The sequence below is a fragment of the Juglans regia genome, chromosome 4 (assembly GCF_001411555.2).
Source record: "Juglans regia cultivar Chandler chromosome 4, Walnut 2.0, whole genome shotgun sequence".
NCBI classification, from domain to species: domain Eukaryota; kingdom Viridiplantae; phylum Streptophyta; class Magnoliopsida; order Fagales; family Juglandaceae; genus Juglans; species Juglans regia.
Window position 1 is genome coordinate 33122344 of NC_049904.1, and position 16674 is coordinate 33139017.

The 16674-nt window shown below is 36.7% G+C and overlaps 2 protein-coding genes across 4 annotated transcripts; both read right to left on the bottom strand.

Moving 5' to 3' along the window:
* Positions 1 to 1444: 1444 nt before the first annotated feature.
* LOC109013510 (fra a 1-associated protein) lies at positions 1445 to 4648 on the bottom strand. The gene is made up of 2 exons (XM_018995626.2): positions 4402 to 4648; positions 1445 to 2025 (listed from the first exon to the last, which is right to left on the bottom strand). Exons 1-2 carry the CDS (start codon positions 4587 to 4589, stop codon positions 1647 to 1649), a joined length of 567 nt encoding a protein of 188 aa, XP_018851171.1. The 5' UTR covers positions 4590 to 4648; the 3' UTR covers positions 1445 to 1646.
* Positions 4649 to 10051: 5403 nt separating this feature from the next.
* On the bottom strand, positions 10052 to 14966 carry LOC109013509. 3 transcript variants are annotated; one of them, XM_018995625.2, is made up of 12 exons: positions 14629 to 14928; positions 14192 to 14247; positions 13800 to 14042; positions 13527 to 13639; positions 13176 to 13284; positions 12999 to 13038; positions 12623 to 12712; positions 12404 to 12503; positions 12148 to 12287; positions 11959 to 12061; positions 10894 to 11567; positions 10052 to 10568 (listed from the first exon to the last, which is right to left on the bottom strand). In XM_018995625.2, exons 3-12 carry the CDS (start codon positions 13936 to 13938, stop codon positions 10274 to 10276), a joined length of 1803 nt encoding a protein of 600 aa, XP_018851170.1. In that variant the 5' UTR covers positions 13939 to 14042; positions 14192 to 14247; positions 14629 to 14928; the 3' UTR covers positions 10052 to 10273. The 3 variants fall into 3 exon arrangements, with proteins under 3 accessions (XP_018851170.1, XP_018851168.1, XP_018851169.1); XM_018995623.2 differs by having other exon boundaries at positions 14176 to 14247; XM_018995624.2 differs by lacking the exon at positions 14192 to 14247 and having other exon boundaries at positions 14629 to 14966.
* Positions 14967 to 16674: the final 1708 nt, after the last annotated feature.

Consider the following 16674-nt stretch of genomic DNA (forward strand, 5'->3'; position numbering starts at 1 on the left):
GGTTGATGGGTCGGGCCCACTACCTTTATATATACATTTCTGTTTCTGTGTTTCAGAGGAGTGGGCCCAATTCAACGGACGGCCGAGATCTTGTGAGTAGGGTGCGGGCTTAGTGAGCAGAACTCGTCACCGCCGGCCGCCGGCACATTCCGCTACAATTTTTTTAATTTTTTATTTGTAACACTTAGGACAGGGGATTAAATGGTAAAAAATGTTAGAAATGCGAATTTTTTTTTACATAATAATTAAGAAAATTTTTAATATATATTTTTTTATTTTTTAAAAATATTTAAAAATATTAAAAAAATAAAAAAAATGAAAATAGAGATTTTTGCTAGCGAGCATACCCAACGATCAAAACTGGGCCGCATGCTAGCACTGCCCTAAAATGATTGGACTGCTTCCAAATACGTGCTTAACTTATTTTATTTACGTTTTTATTTTTTATTTTGGGGCCATTATTTAGTTGAATTTTGTAGATTTATAGGTTGCGTTTGGATGTTGAAGTGAATTGAGTTGAGATAATAAAATATTATTAGAATATTATTTATTATTATTATTATTATTTTGAGATTTGAAAAATTTGAATTATTTATTATATTTTGTGTTGGAATTTGAAAAAGTTGTAATGATGAGTTGAGATGAGTTGAAAGGAATTGTAGTTCCAAACGAAGCCTAATCTCTTTAAACCTAGTTTCTAAACTTTTTTTTAATCCTATAGTTTTTAAACATGTATGTGAGATTATAGCAATTTAATCTTACTATAGCCCTTGAAAAATTAAATCAATGTAACATTGATGAAGTTTATTCAAATGATCCAACCAATTCTACAGGTCTGGTCATGATATCTAAAGTGCAAATACTTGACGTAGCCCAAGTCAAATGGGATTGGTTGGTGAGAAAATGGGAGATACATATAATCCACTAGAAGATGTGGTCTAAAAAGATACTAAAAGACTTGTCAATACCAAGGCCAACATAAATGAGTATTCTAACTTTTTTTTAGGTTTGCGATTGTCGATTGAGAAAGAAAACGAATCTCTTCGTTTTTTTTATTGGAGTCTTTTAGCCTTCAGGTAATTCAAGTCTTGACAATGACATAGGTTACTTCGTGATAAAACTGTGATAACCAGTCTTACAAGTTGTTGGACAGTAAACACTCATTCGTTTTCGTAGTCGAGATGAGATGAATTATGAAAATAAACGAGACCTAAATATTTGGTCAAGAAATGGAATAGTGGCGTGGCACTTCGCCTCCAACTTTGGCAAAATTCAATATCCTGAACGTGCATTCATGTGCACAGATTGTTTATATCCAAGACGACTTCAAGGATGCCACTAAGTTGTTTAAGGGAGGCCACTAACACTTGGAAGCTCTTTCTTCTCATAGTGACCCCACCGCACCGCAGGTTCAAGGATTCTTTTTATTTCAAATGAAATGAAATTCGATACAAATATAAGATATTTTTATCATTTCATTATAAACATAATATACGGTTGACCAAAATACCAAAAGTTCAACTGCCCTCTACACTTGGTCGTCATTACAATATCAATATGGGATATTTGATCATTTCATGGACGCACTCTTTATACGCTACAAGAAGAAAAGCGTTTACAACGTGAAGATCTACAGTTGGTATGCTTCAAACATCTTTAGCCAATCCAGAAAGATCAACTTGTCCTGAATCAGGCTCAGTTCGTTTAGGAGTGGAATCTTCCCTAGGATGATGGTCTTCAACAGGTATCCCTCGTCTCATGGATGGTGGGGACGAAGACTCCCCATCAAACACACGTGGAGCTCCAAAAACATTAAAGAAGCCATTTTTCATCTCTTCAGCTTCTTCAAAGACACGGTTGAGGCTGTTAAAGAAGCCACGTGTCATGGCTTCGATATCACTGCGTACCCCAGGGAAGTCGAATGCCCCATTACCTGAGGTCTCAAAAGAGACCGATCCTTTAAGAACCTCATCTGTGACATCATCTTCAGTGTATTCTTTGTTGGACATTACCACCTCGACAGGCCTGATAAAAATAAAAATAAGGCAAGCGTGAGAGGCAACATTCCGGTCAGAATATATCTCCAATCACCTGTACTTGATACATTACAATCCCAGACGCAGAAATTGAAGGTTGCACTATATTAGTAGGAATTCCTATACTCTTGGGGGGAGCTACATAAGTTTTCTAACCAGAAAGGCTAAAACCAACCTACATAAGAAAAGCTATGTATAATTATCTCCGTCATGATATCTCATATTCCACATCTTTTACCCAAAAAGAGCCTAAATACTGATAACTTAAGTAAGAATCCATTACAACCAAACATAGTAGTATGCATCCATTATCCCGTTGATATATCTGATTAGCTGTTATGGACAATATCTAAGCTGAAACAAGTAACAAAGCTCGACAGACTTTTAACAAACATATATGAAATGCAGTGCGTTCTTGGAAACAAATGGGAACAAAAAATAACAAAAAAAGGCATCATAGCATCAAATATGTTAATCACAAGAAAAAGATGGGGGGAGGGGGAGGGGGAGGGAGGGAGGCTAAAAGGATCATATATATATATATATATATTATATATATTTATATAGGTAACTTTTATCAATGAGAACAATACATCCCAAACTGATGCAGAGAATATACCTGTATACATCATATGCAGCTAAAGCAATATGGAATTCACAAAAATGTCATCTAAAATCAAATGAGAAGCTGAAGCTTGCAGACGCATAATCTTTTGAAAAGGATGGGCGAAGATGAAGAAGATGAGAGCATTCCCATATAGCAGTGTAATTTAGCAAAGATAGGAGGCCAAGGTAAAAAGAACAAAAGGGTCCACTGAAGGTACTATCTGTGACTATTTCAAACCAAAACCCACTTTCATTCAGGATTTAAGGGGATTGAAGGGAATTCCCACCTGTTTTGTAACCCCCACATGCAGTGACACAAACAGACTCAAACGCAGACAAACAAAGTAACAAAAAAGGTAAAATGAAGTAATTGATTACAATCCCACGCATCTGGCTGGTTAAAGACTCATTAGCATCATTATAAAAAATAATAATAATAATAAAAATTAAAAAAAAAAGAGAAAAAGAAAAAGAAAAAAGAAAAAACCTAACCGTATTAGAATTAAGCTGAGCATGAAGGAAATTTGAGTTAGGACAAATCTATATCTTTCCAGAGACCTCAACTTTTAGTTTATGTAATAATAAAGACAAATGCTCACTGTCATCTGGTGTTATACTGCCTTGACGTAACAAACTTCAGTAACCGACTATAAATTTATCCATGTTCCTTATTGTCAAAGATCCTCTTTTACTATTTTGTTTTGTTTTTCTCCTCTCTGATTAGGCCATGCCACCGTGCTAATTGTCAGTTTTCGCAACTCGGGGTGCAAATTGAAAAAAATAAAAAAGGAAGTAGTCCGGGGTGTAAAATGTATTCTCTCTTAGAACATTAATATAATCAGTGGAAGAGGTTACACCTCCTCCTCTTACCAAAATATACCCACTTCAGCCCAAGTTCATAACTTGTGACTTATCTAGTTCCTAATCCATTTAAAATTTTGCTTTCTACAAAAAACCATACTCTAATTGTCTCTTTCATAATTTACGTAGTTCTTTGTAGACTAAGCATTTCTCTTGTCTGTATTTCACGTTGATTCGCTATTCGAGTTGATTTTGAAAAAAATATGTTCAAATTAACCAAAATAGTAGTAATGAGGGCACACAAATTCAGAAGAAGGAAAAAGGGAAAAAAATATACAATCCTCATATTCAGACAAAACAAGAAACGCAGAAAGGAACAACATTCATAGCTCGGGAGCTCATAGCTCTCATATATTCCGGGAAGGGAATAAATCTGCAGATTACTTGGCAAGGCTGGGGGCGGAAGGTTCTAGTAATCAGTGGCGATCTGCTCAGGAGTTGCCTATAATTCTCAAAGGAATTTTGCGTCTGGAAAAAGCTGGTCTTCCCAATATACGGCTGGTATAGTCAGTATTGGCTATTGCTCTGTTTCTTAGTGAATTGTTGGTTTTTTTGGGTTTTCGAATTGCTGTTGGTGGCTTAAGTCATGGGTCGTTGTAATGGTTTTCTCCTACCATAAAGGGGGTTTCTAATAAATTGCTTTCGTTTAAAAAAAAAAAAAGAAAACGAAAAGAAAGGAACAACATTACAAGCACTCAATCAAAGACCGCAACGACCATAATGCATCCCTAAATTTACCCAAATAAATCATGAAATTAGATAAAAACAGACGAAAAGTGCATTGGCTAACCTTAATCCCAGAGAATCGAAAACAAACTAGAAAATAAATATCAGCTCCCTTGGCCATTAACGATAATTACAAGACAACCAAAAGAGGTATGTAAAGATAGAAACGTACTTGCCGATGCAATCCCTGAAAACCTGTTCGGTTTTCTCGCACTTCTTGATGAACTTTCCAGGCTCGACCTCCTCGGTTCTGCACTTCGACATAACGGCCTTCCTGATGGAGCACTTGTCTCCCGGGATAATTCCGCCTGCGTATGAGCCGAACTCGTCTGGTTCGTCGTCCCTCCACACCCACCCCATTGAAACCGCCTCGTATGGCTTCGCCCACAATCCACCGAATTCCGAAATTCTACTGCAAGCTTCGAGCGTTGTGTATGGATTCAATATATATAAAGAGAGAAGAGAGAGAGAGAGAGAGAGAGAGGTACGCTCGGGCCCAAGATGATAAATAGTCCATGAAAAAAGTTCCAGACACGTCGGCTCGAGGACATGGGCCTCTTTGGTGAGTCTGCTTTAAAGTCTTAATGGGTCGGTCGGGTTATTGGCGGGTCTTTTCGATTTTCAGTTCAATTTCAACACCGAACAAAGGCATTATTACTTTGATATTTTTCTTAATCCCAGTAGGGTTTTGGCTTCGCTGACGGTAAAATCATGTTTTCTACTTTACGAGGAACATATTAATTTAGGAAACCTGTTTCGGGTTCCCGTTTAGACTTCTCGCTTGACGTGTAAATGTCACATGTTCTCTCTCTCTCTCTCTCTCTCTCTCTCTCTCTCTCTCTCTCTCTCTCTCACTTGCCCCGTGTGACTACCCCTCCTCTCCCCTCACCCAATTCGTCTCCCCTACCTAGCGAGAACGACCTATCCCCTCCCCTCCATCTCCGTCAACTAGCTCCGACCTCCATCTCCGACAACCAGTTCAACTTCTTCAAAACAATTTGGGTCTTTTTTTTTTGGAGAACAAACTAAGAGGCAGAAGTCTCGAGTAAACATATTTGTACTGGACATGGGGATGGTGATGAAAATTTGTAGGAAACAGAAAAGATGCGGGGAAGAATCATTAATGTTTGCTTCTTGCAAGTTAGTGAGGAAAAAAATAAAGACAATGAGATGTCAAAGTCCCAAGTCCAAGGGTATGATATGAGTTCATACCGCGACAAATACATGTAGAAACACAAACATATTCACACATTGAACTTCAAAAATGGTGGGAAGCATACAAAAATTTGAAGCTGACACTCCAGTGAAAGCCAAATTTATCTCAAAAATTCTGGTTGGAATTGGACGGGAGAATCTTGGTAGAGAAAAAAATAAAGATCTTTCTTGTGAGCTATTTATTTATTGACTTATTTTATAAAAATATTTATAAAACTCAAAAAACAGTTGGGTGTTGGTTATCAATTTTCCTGAAAATAGTAGATGGAGGTCAAAGCTGGTTGTCAAATATGGAGGGGAGGGGAAGGGTAGTTTCGCGGGGCAAGTGAGAGAGAGAGAAAAAAAAAGGAAGAATAAAGTGTAAATGCCAAGTGGCCTTTACACGTTAAGCGAGATGTCTAAACGGGAACCCAAAACAAGTTTCCTAGTAATTTCCTTAATTTAGATATGTTTATCAAGGCATAATTGATTTATATATCTAGATTCCGATCAAGGTATCATGATCTTGTATCTAATTTGGTGTAATATCATAATAAATCTTTGTCGGAGAAAATGATAGAAGCTGGAAGAAGTCATAAAAAAATGAAATATTCTACTCAACCTCTGGTCTTTGGATCGCACACCACACACCTCAGTTACGAACCCGGTTCGATGCCCACGTCACGATTCTTCTCCCTCACCCCTCACTCTCCCGAGCGTCCCTCAGACTGACGCTCCTCATCCCAGCCCTCAGAATCGAATCCCTCTTCTCCCTCACCCCTAGCGCACCTCGTTGCAACACCCCAGCGCCCTCAAACTCGAACCCCTTTTCTCCTTCACCCCCAGCACCCCACGTTGCAGCACCCCTCGACAGATCCTCAAACTCTTCCCTCACCCATCACCTCGACGCCCCTCACCCTAGCCCCCAGACTCCAGACTCTTCTCCCTCCCCCTCACCCCTAAAAAAAATGATTTCATCCTCACCTCTCACCTTAGCTCCTTCACGTCTTCACATCCTCAACTCGATGATGATAATCAAGAAAGTTTTCTTTGAAGTAACATCTATGATGTTATATACTGATTACCAGCGCTCTGCAGCCTCAATGGGTGCTTGCGTATGAGTCAACGCCCATAGTTGCTTCTTGTCTTTGCAAAACTTGGAGATAGGGTTAAAATTCATGTGGCTCAATCTTTCTTGTAGATTTGGATAAATTTGGTTTCTTTTTTTATGCAATTATGTTTTACTTCTTACTTTATTTACAGGTGCAAAGAAATCGAAATAACACCTATACAAAAATATATTGATTTTCTTGTTTATATATATCTTTTTTGGAGCTTATATTCAGTATATTTTAGTGTTGGATATGTGTGCGATAGGACACCAATCATTTAGAATAAATCATGGTTGATGCATCTCTACCAAACAATTTTCTTTATGTTCTATCTAGGCATTGCAAGACTAGCTTCTGATCTAATTTATGTCCTCAAATGGCCGAACTATGTGGAAAAAGTCATCCCCTGAATATGGTTAAAACTTTCTTAGATAGTTGAAAGATGCAGGGTACCAAGTCATTACTCATTAGGCAAGTATAAAGCTCATTTATATATATGATGTTCATGCTTAGTTTGTTTCAGACAAGCTTTACTATACTAATTTCCAGTTGTTCTCATGACTAATTTAGAGTAAAGTTCAAATAATTCATACCCAGATGAGAATTTTGGAAACTAGCGTTTACAACTTGTGAAAACTACTAAGATTTTAGAGTGGCTTGCATTTGCAGGAACTCCTCACATCCTCCTTTTTATTTTGGTTGATATCATGATCTGCAAGTGCAGTATATTTTGGACTTTTTTTTTTTTGACAATTACAAAATTATTATGTAACTTTCTTTGTTGGGTGTGTTATGGACGAAGGAAGCTTTCTCCTTTAATATTGCTTGACCAACAAAATGTTGTTATTTGTGCTGCAAGAATAAGGGGATATTCTTTGTACTGGATCATATTTATTGTAATAATTTTTAATTGGTTCGTACTATAGATGTATAGTGTTAGTTTTAAATGTAAATAAATTGTTTGGATCTGTTATATTCTCTATGAATATATTTATGACGGCTTATTATGGATATTAAAAAAATTGAGCCGTATTATTAGCTTTCATTGCTCCTTTTATGCAAAATATTTTTTTTTTCCTTCATTTGGTTCATTCACAGCATGGTAGATTTTCTCTCTAGCATGGTAGATTTTCTTTCCTTCATTTGTTGGTAATTCATAGCTTATTTGAAGTCCCTCAAAAAAATGTCAATGCTCGACATGCATTGTTTGAACCGAATGTAGAAATGCAAGCTGGACCTTATTGTTGTGCAATAACTAAAAAAAAATAAAAGACCAAAATCCAAGTACGCAATTACCCACTACCACTTGAATCTGAGAAAATTACCCACTATGTATGCATATATGTGATATCATTAGTCACCTGCATCTCCACAACCAAAATTGGAATAAGGAAAATCCCTTGAACAAAAAACATAGAATGTAACTATTAATTACCAATGAAATCGAAGTAGGCAATGATCCCACTACTACTTGAATCGGAGAAAATTCACATCCATATGTTCTTAAAAGCAAAATAATGATCCAAATCTGTAAAATTGTTTCAATGTATTACAAACAGCAAAATACCTCATTTAGATACAATAAAATATTACACTTCCAGAACTATATCAGAAAAATAGATTATCAAAGCTACATTATTAAAACAGCTCCAGTGACACTCATCAATTGAAAATTCAAATTTCTCAAGCAACATCATGTGTGGAGAAGCACGTCATGTCCCCAATACACATAATGCACGCTCACACGTGCATTTTGAAATCCAGTATGCTTTTAGCATCAATCCTTTGCACTGGAAAGCATACCTTTTTCACTTCTAGGATCCTTTACTTGTTGAAACTTTATTATTTATGCCTATACCAACAAAGGGGTAAAAATAAAACCTCATAATCCCCACAAGTCCCTTTGAATAATAATCTTTAAAACTTAGAGAAGCACTTTAATACCTACCCTTCAGGCGATACCTAGTATCAAACATGCGGTAACCCGCTATGAGCAGTTGAATCACATACAGTTTTTCAAGTCCAACTTTTGAGCTATATAGTTTTTAAAGTCCAACTTTTTCAAGACCATAGCTGAGCAGTTGAATCACATACAATTTTATTTTATTTCATAAATCAATTTTAAAATGGATAAAGTTAACTAATTTTGTTGCTCAAATGATGTTCCTTTGGCCAATATAAATCTTCGCATATTTTTCCTTTTCCATGAATCACACCTACCACTCATGACTAGTGTCTGTCATTAAAAGTATATCCAATTAGATTTCAATAGCATAACTAATGAGATGAGCCATATCCAATAAAAATAAAAAAACATCAAGCATGATCCACATGGAGATCAGCTTTGGTTATTGATTAATATAGACCATTAATGCAACAAGTCAAATGTAAATTGTAGCTACTTGAGAAGTTTACAAAGTGTTGCAATCTTAAAGAATAGTTTTAGCTATTGTTGTGCGAGGAACATGCTGGTGTGTTCGAGATTTACCAATTTTGGTCCCACCCACCACACACATTTTCAAGAACGTTGTTTTGCACCTCTGCTAAAGGTCCAGGTTTCGGCTACTTTTGTGGTTTTCTCTGATCAAACTGATTAAACCACTATCTAAACCAATGTCAATATATGCATCAGATGGCTTGAAATGTTGGAAAATATTTAGACACTGCAAAAGTTCTTTACTGCTCACAACTTAAACGTTAGCAGCAGACCAAATTATGATAAAATGTTCAAGCAACCTAATAATCATTAAGCTTTCAAAATCAAAATAAGGGCAAACAAGGATCTTGTCGCGCTTTAGAATCACAACAAAATACGAACGTTATCCTCCAAGCTGGTTTATTTCATGCGTGCCGAGAGGCATGTGTGCGTGTGATATTAGAGAGGCCCAAAAAGCAAGAACGGGTTTAATAATCTTTAACCAGATTTTAGAATTCTGACATCGACTTAGCTTACCAGATTGTTGGCAAAAGAATCTCAAACTGAGTACTGGACTAGAGAAACGTGAAATCAAAAAAATTATATTGATTTGAAAATAAAAGGAGAAAACAGTACCTTTCCTTCCGTTTCAACTATTTTTGGTTTGAAAGATTGTACGTGGGAATTAACTCGAATGGTTCATAGAAACAAAGAATCCAGTAGTGAAAGAGTGAATAAGTGACTGTGTGGAAGGAAACTGAAAGTGAATGAAGCAAATAAAGTGGCTGGAGAGATACTAGGAAACGAAAAAAAATAAAAAATAAAAAATCCTTCTTCGGGTGGTTCTTATCCTTGTCGGCGACCTCATACAGCAGTGGAAGCAGAAGATGGCCGGTGATGATGTCGGCAGCACAACCAATCGGACAGAGGGGTGAAGCTGAGCAGAAGGATAATGAGTTGGGGGAGAGAACGCCGAGGAGGGGGGGGGGAGGCAACACGGGAAGGGAGAACGCAGGGTGTGGGAAAATTTGAATCCCAAAAGCTCTAAAATGCACGTTTAAAAAAAAAAAAAAAAACAAATGACAGATGATGTGTGGAGGTTGAGAAACAAAGGTTGTGTAAAAATATTTGAGGAGAAGATACTTAAATCCCTGACAAAGAACTGGTTGAAACTTATCTGTCAAGTTGGTCGGCTATTGGATGCTTGGTTTAGAACGTATATTAGAATCTATAACTATTATTCAAGTTATCTGTTATTCCCGCTCAAGATGTTACAAAACCTCTCTCGGAATTAGTTGTCGCCTGATCTCCCTGAGAGTTTCTCAAAAATTTCCTCTGAAACCTCTCGTGCTGAAACAACATAGCCAATGCTTTTTCTGCCTGCTTGACTTCTCTTCTCCATTAAGACTCATTTCATGGATGCCATTTGCCTTGGTGCTCATTTGCTTAATATCATACGAACTATGGTCCAACATCTGCACTTCTGTTATCCTGTTTGCGGAGGAACCCAAAGCAACCTGTGTGTCCTCACCAGGAACCAAAAGATGTTGTTCCGGTGATGCTGGTGCTATTTTGTTATGGTTTGCTTCCCTTGAGAGAGAATTTGATTCCGCATGCCTGCAAAACAGGATTGGAATGGTACCATTAATTAGCCTATTTTTAAGTAGCACATAAATTCTGCTAAGGTGAGTAGATTATTCAGTAAGATCAAAACTGAGTGCCAGGAAATCTTTAAGATACTAAAGACAGATCCATTATCCATATATCAGAATGTGGACTCCAGTTTGTATCATTCACGCAAAAGAGTAATGGAAAGTGTGGATGGAGCAAAAACTATGAGGAATACGTGACTAAAATGGAGGACAAAATTATGAGTCAAAATGTCACGGGACAAATGCTTGTGAATATATAATTGATAGGACTGGTTTATTAGCATAATTACCTGAAGCTGTGACTGCTAGCGCTATGCCTAGGTTGGTCTTTCAAAGTCTGGTTGATGATTTCCATTTTTGGCACTTCAAGACTAACCTCACCATCACAGACACTCTCGGGGTTTGAAAATTTTGAGTGTGTTGTCGGACCCTCTTCCATCTTTGGAGGTTCTTTACCGTTGAAGCCAGAAGAGATCCCACGTTGGGCATTAAATCCATATTCCCGAACAACCAAGATGATATTCTCTAATGTTCCTAGAGCTTGCTCCACCTCAGGTCTGATTAAAATATTTCTTGTGCCGTTTACATTACACCTATCTCCAAATTCCTTGGTTGAAATATGATCAATGTCCTTGCTATCCTCCTCAAAATGACTGTTTTCTTCATTCTCTTCTTCTTCGATCTCTCCAAAAGCTTTACCATCTGTAACTCTTTCACTCTCTGGCTCAGATTCACTCGCATGGTAATTGTTGTGAACCTCCTGACTTGCATCCATCAAGTCATCCTGCTTACTTGCAATAAGATGTTCTTTAGGGAGAAGACATGTATCAGCCTTAACCTCTTCTCCTTCCACAGCCCTTTTCGGTACATTAGTGGGATAAAGAACATCACGTATTTTACCATACAACGGGTCCCCCAAGGCCATGATAAAATCTTTGTCGCTCTTAGACGTAGAAGACAGTACCTGTGGTTTTAAGAATTGGAAAATGTGAGAGAGAAAAATAAAACGTAAATCACATACATGAGGATGCAGGAGTCAACACGCAGGCTGTTTAACCCAGGCCATACGTTGCATAGATCCAACCAAGTACATTTTGAGTTTTTATATTATGTTAACTCCAAAAGATTGCATATGATAATCAAGAGTTGTTGAAATCCAGTGAATAAGTAGGATATATGCCGTTAATTCTAGAAGTTATCAAGTTGGATGATTTGATAAGATCCAAATGTAGGATCACTTTCATTCAGAACTAACTCAAACAGTATTCTTTCTTCATGAGTTCTTATTGTTGACACTGTGGACAAGAAAATGATATCTTGAACCAAGTGGGTAAAGTACAAGAGAATAAAATGACCTTTTGATAGAGTCTGAAACCATTGCCAATGAGCTGCCTTGAGACAAAGTTTATAAGGGATGGAGGGATAAAGTCAAGCTTGATATCCATATTTGTGATTGTCCTGCAAAATTAGAAGTGTTATAGTTTGGGTTGATTAAAGTTCCAAAAGTCCACACACCATGTTCAGTATATTCGACTACAACTCACCGAAAGTAACTTCTTTCTGAATCCACCTTTTGCAAAGCAAAACCTCCTATAACATCAATCCTAACAGCATCATTTTCTTCAGGGATCCCCTCACTTGTGAAACCATGAGTAATAATATCAATGCTTTCTGAATGAGAGATCTACGAGCACGATAAACAAAATACTTTTTACTTCAGGTTTCAACCTAGAAACAGATGTGACAGGAAAAAACATTGCAACTGAGACAAAAAAGTCCACCAAAGATTTCAAGTACTACCGTGTTTAGAAGAACAACAATGAGATCATCTTGAAAGTATTCAAACATAAAATAGTGCACAATGGCCTCCCTTGTTGACAGTGGCCAAGGAACCTTCATCCTTCCTTCCAAAAATTCAGAGAAAAATCAGGATTTCAAAGTGGAATATGTTTGAGAAAGAAAGAAGTAATCAAATAAACTTTATTTTCAAGAAATGCTGTGGTCTTATGCTAGACAAACCTCACTGAGCATATCTGTTCACCAATCCGAACCTTTTGCAAACATTTGCAAGAGAGGATTTTGAAAGTTGGAACACTAGACTGAGGCCACCTGAAAAACAATAGAACGTGAAAAGGAAAAAGAAATTACTGTCAAAATTACAGTTATACTAAAGTCAATAGAAGAAGACGGGTTGCCATTTGTCGTGAATAGACTCTTAATGCCTTCTCTTTCTCTCTCTCTCGTTCAACATCTGCCAGTGTGATTTATCTTTCTACTCTATTATGTATTCATATTGAGTAGAATGTGATGCATACATCAGGCCATTAGACAAAATATAGTATTGCAGAGTTAATGTAGAAAACTAAAGCACACGGAATGATGGAAAGATTCTCACCATTTCTTGTAGAGGGTCGACTCCCATGAGGTGCATAAACCTGCAATGAAGGATGGAATATTTCTAAAATTAATTTATATGATATTCAATGATATCTAACCACCTAAACAACTCGCTGATTATTATTGATCAGTGTAAGATGAGCTCAAGATGTCTGGGCATTCTGGTATAACTTACAAACATCTACAGGCCCATCTGCATAGCCTTCAGCAAGTAATGTATGAAAGGGAGTGCCTTTGGGCCCTTCACGATACATAACACGAAAGTCGTTACTGTCTTGTTTTAACTGCCAAGAGAAGGAGGTTGTGACGAAACTATACCAAGACCTAATAAAATGTCATCTACAAGCCCATCCAAATGTATGCAACTGCATTCATTTTTATTAATTCTCACATGTTTTCTGGGTGGATGAAAAGAAAAGGTTTCAGGGAAGAAAAGACAGAGGAATCGCAGAAGATTTCAGAATACAGAAGGTTTCACTGCGAAGAAAAGGAAAGGAAGAAGATACGCAAATTAGATATAGTGTACCTTCCATTCAGCACGTGATCTCTCTCTGGCGTTCAGTCCCTCATTATCATCTGTGGAAGCGCTCCTCAACATGTCAAGGAAATATGATACTTCCGCAGTCCTTCTTTCAATTACTTTCGAATTGCATCATGCACAAACAAAAGTTTAAAATTGGAAAGTTTTTGAATAATGCATGATATTTTCTTTCAAATCAGTATCTCGTGTTAATTATAAGGAAACATAAGCCACGACTGTCTAAAGAAAGTGAATAGAAAAGCCAGAGGAATTAATAACCTTCAGTTCCATCTTCTAAAGAATGTAGGAGTTGATTCTTGACCAAGGTTTTAAGTGTCTCTTCATTTGTCAGATCAGGCGACGAAAGTGTCTTGTCCAACCTCTCCCGATACTGAGTGATCATTTGTTTTTCCTCCATCTTTACATATCCAAGAAAATTATGAAGATCTATCTCTCAAACATATCTCCATCAATGCATCAATATAAGCCTTCGAATGATGACGGAAAAAGGTTTCTCTTGATCTACACCAAGTAATGAAAGAAGTTCAAAGTTCTTCAATTATATTCCATCTTATAAAGGACTTGAGATTAGATGACCTTTAATGTTAATTGAAATCTATTAGAAAACTTCCAATAAAAGCCGTCGACGATTTACCTAAATTTCTCTTTACCTCATAAGAATTAAGAAGCCTTCTTAACAAACTTTCATACACGCAAACACTTAAACCTATGAGCACATAAAACCAATAGTAATAAATACCACACCTCTAAGCACATAAAACCAATACAGATAAACGAAAACCATCAATATCAAACAGATAAACATAGAAGCTCCTTGGCAGACAGAGTTTGACATTCATCAAAATCCAATCCAAAACAAAACCAAAAATCAAATATATTAAAGTGCCCAGATTAAGACTCATCTAAAAAATCCCATTAAAACTCAACTCACACGAAGCTCCAAGAGAGGAGCAACTTGCACCCAGCTCGACTTTATGAGCTCCAGACAGAGTCGAGAATCAGAAAACCGAAATCCCCACCACCCAAAAACCAGATCTCAATGAAAAATCAATTATAAATCCACAAGGACAGGAGGAGACAGGCTCACCTGATGTTCGAACACCCAGGAGGATACGCAACACGGACCACTCTCGGGCATAACGAAATTCCAGACACAAGGCAGAATCACCGACGCACCCAACACTTTTAAGTTTTCCCAGAGTTAATCTAATTAAAATAGTTAACAGTGTTTAAATCTTAATCAAATTCTATTTAAGGATAGAGGAAGGCCGCAGGCGGTTTCGGGAAGAGAAATACAGTTTGAAGAGTACATCGGTTGTGCACCGAGAACAAAGTATCGGGTGGGAATCACCCACAAGAAGTGCTTGTGCTCACGACGTTAGTCGAAGGAAAGTGAGAAGCTTTACGGAGTTTGAGAGAAAAATCAACAGGGTCAGTATGCTTGGCGCGTTCTTTTGACACGTTAAAGTTTCGGTGACGTCACGCTGCTCCTAAGCGAATAATCCCGGCCGCTAGATTTTAGCGCACACGTCGGCAATTTTCTAGTTTTTTCCTTAAACCGAAACAAATATAGTTTTTTATTTTTATTTTTTTAAAAAAGTAAACAGTATTTGACATCACGGCTTAACTTAGAAAATATTTTTAAAATATGAGTTTTTTTGACATTCCGTAAAAATAGTGAATAATTCGTGCAATCTTATTTAAATTACAACCATCTAATTTAAATCTTTTTAAGAAAAATTCTTATCATTCATAAACTTATATTCATGAGCAGATACATTTTAAAATATTCTCATATTAAACATGATATTATAAACTAAAATAATAAATAATTCTACATATAATTATAAAGTGCATAAATACTGTATAATCACTTTGAAAAAGAATGAGATCTATTATTAAAAAATTAATTTTTTTATGTAGATATTTTATTTTATTCTTTTTTTTAAATGATTATGAGACGATTATATAATTCACAATTATAAATATTTTTTTCAATTTAAAAAGTATTACAAAGGGATGCAAATATTAGGTCGACTAGAACAGCAAACATAGGAGTTAGGACAGCGAATTTTGCGTGCATATGTAGTGACAAGGATTCCCTTTTCTTTTTTTTCAAGGCATTCTTGCATTTTTGGCTTGCCAGTTTTGGTCTCACAGTCCCGTTTGTTTGTAATTTGATAGGAAAATAATTTATACTACATATTACGTGCATTCTCTAAAATTGGAACAGACTCTAAAATTATATTTATTTTTTAAAAGAAATGTATAAATTTAAACATTCTAAAATTTTGTCTATCTTTAAAAATACGACACGCATAAGTATACATGGTAACAGTAACAGGCATTCTCCTTTAATTTAAGTTACTTAATTAGATTACTTTATTAATAGACAGGACAGCTTCCTATTTATTAGAAAACATTTAATATCCTCATTTATTACCAACTGCAAACAACGAGGATCGGTGTAGGTCGTTGTAACTTTAATGACCCAGAAGCAAAGAAAATGCATAAAAGTCAGACTAAAGTTGCTCAGAGCGTGCAAACACGTAAAAAGGTAAAAGGATGCATTTAAAGGATGTGCTTCACAGTTCACAACCCCCAAAATGAAATTGGGCCTCCAGAGCTATAGAGAAACCCAAAACAAAAGGACACGAAAGGATGGATGTTTAAGCAAAACCATTGAAGGGACAATCAAGGCCCAACAAGAACTTTAAGGTTCAAATCCGAACACAATTTCAGTAACATTCTTAGCTCACTGGATTGGGAATTTAACAAGCAACAGGCCTAGGTCGCTTTTAGATTGAGCCCCGTATCATCCATCTATGGTGTGAAGTCGTTCTTTTCTCCCTCAATTCCATTAAATTTCAGGCAGAGAACAGAACATGAATGGAAAGTTGTGGAGACAACACACCAGACAGTCCCTCAATTTTCTCTCTTCTGATCAGGAAGTCTCACACACGTTTTCAGGGGTTACGAAATCAACATGAAAGCACCCATGTAGATGCATCCTGCTTTCCGATCGAAACTGTCGAGTGCAATTTCCTTTGCCATTTTTATGTAAAACAAATTCCTGGCACGGCCGCCTCTCTTGTCATGTGTGTATATATCATTCATGACACTCTCCTCTAAA

Bases quoted from the DNA above. Each gene is read 5' to 3' on its own strand.
- LOC109013510 (XM_018995626.2), bottom strand. From the start codon at position 4,589: ATGGGGTGGGTGTGGAGGGACGACGAACCAGACGAGTTCGGCTCATAC. The intron at 2,026-4,401 runs GTACGTTTCTAT...TATTTTTATCAG, and splicing joins TTCAGGGATTGCATCGGCAA to GCCTGTCGAGGTGGTAATGT.
- LOC109013509 (XM_018995624.2), bottom strand. From the start codon at position 13,938: ATGGAGGAAAAACAAATGATCACTCAGTATCGGGAGAGGTTGGACAAG. The intron at 12,288-12,403 runs GTAGTACTTGAA...TCGTGCTCGTAG, and splicing joins TTGTTGTTCTTCTAAACACG to ATCTCTCATTCAGAAAGCAT. The intron at 12,062-12,147 runs GTGAGTTGTAGT...CTAATTTTGCAG, and splicing joins TCAGAAAGAAGTTACTTTCG to GACAATCACAAATATGGATA.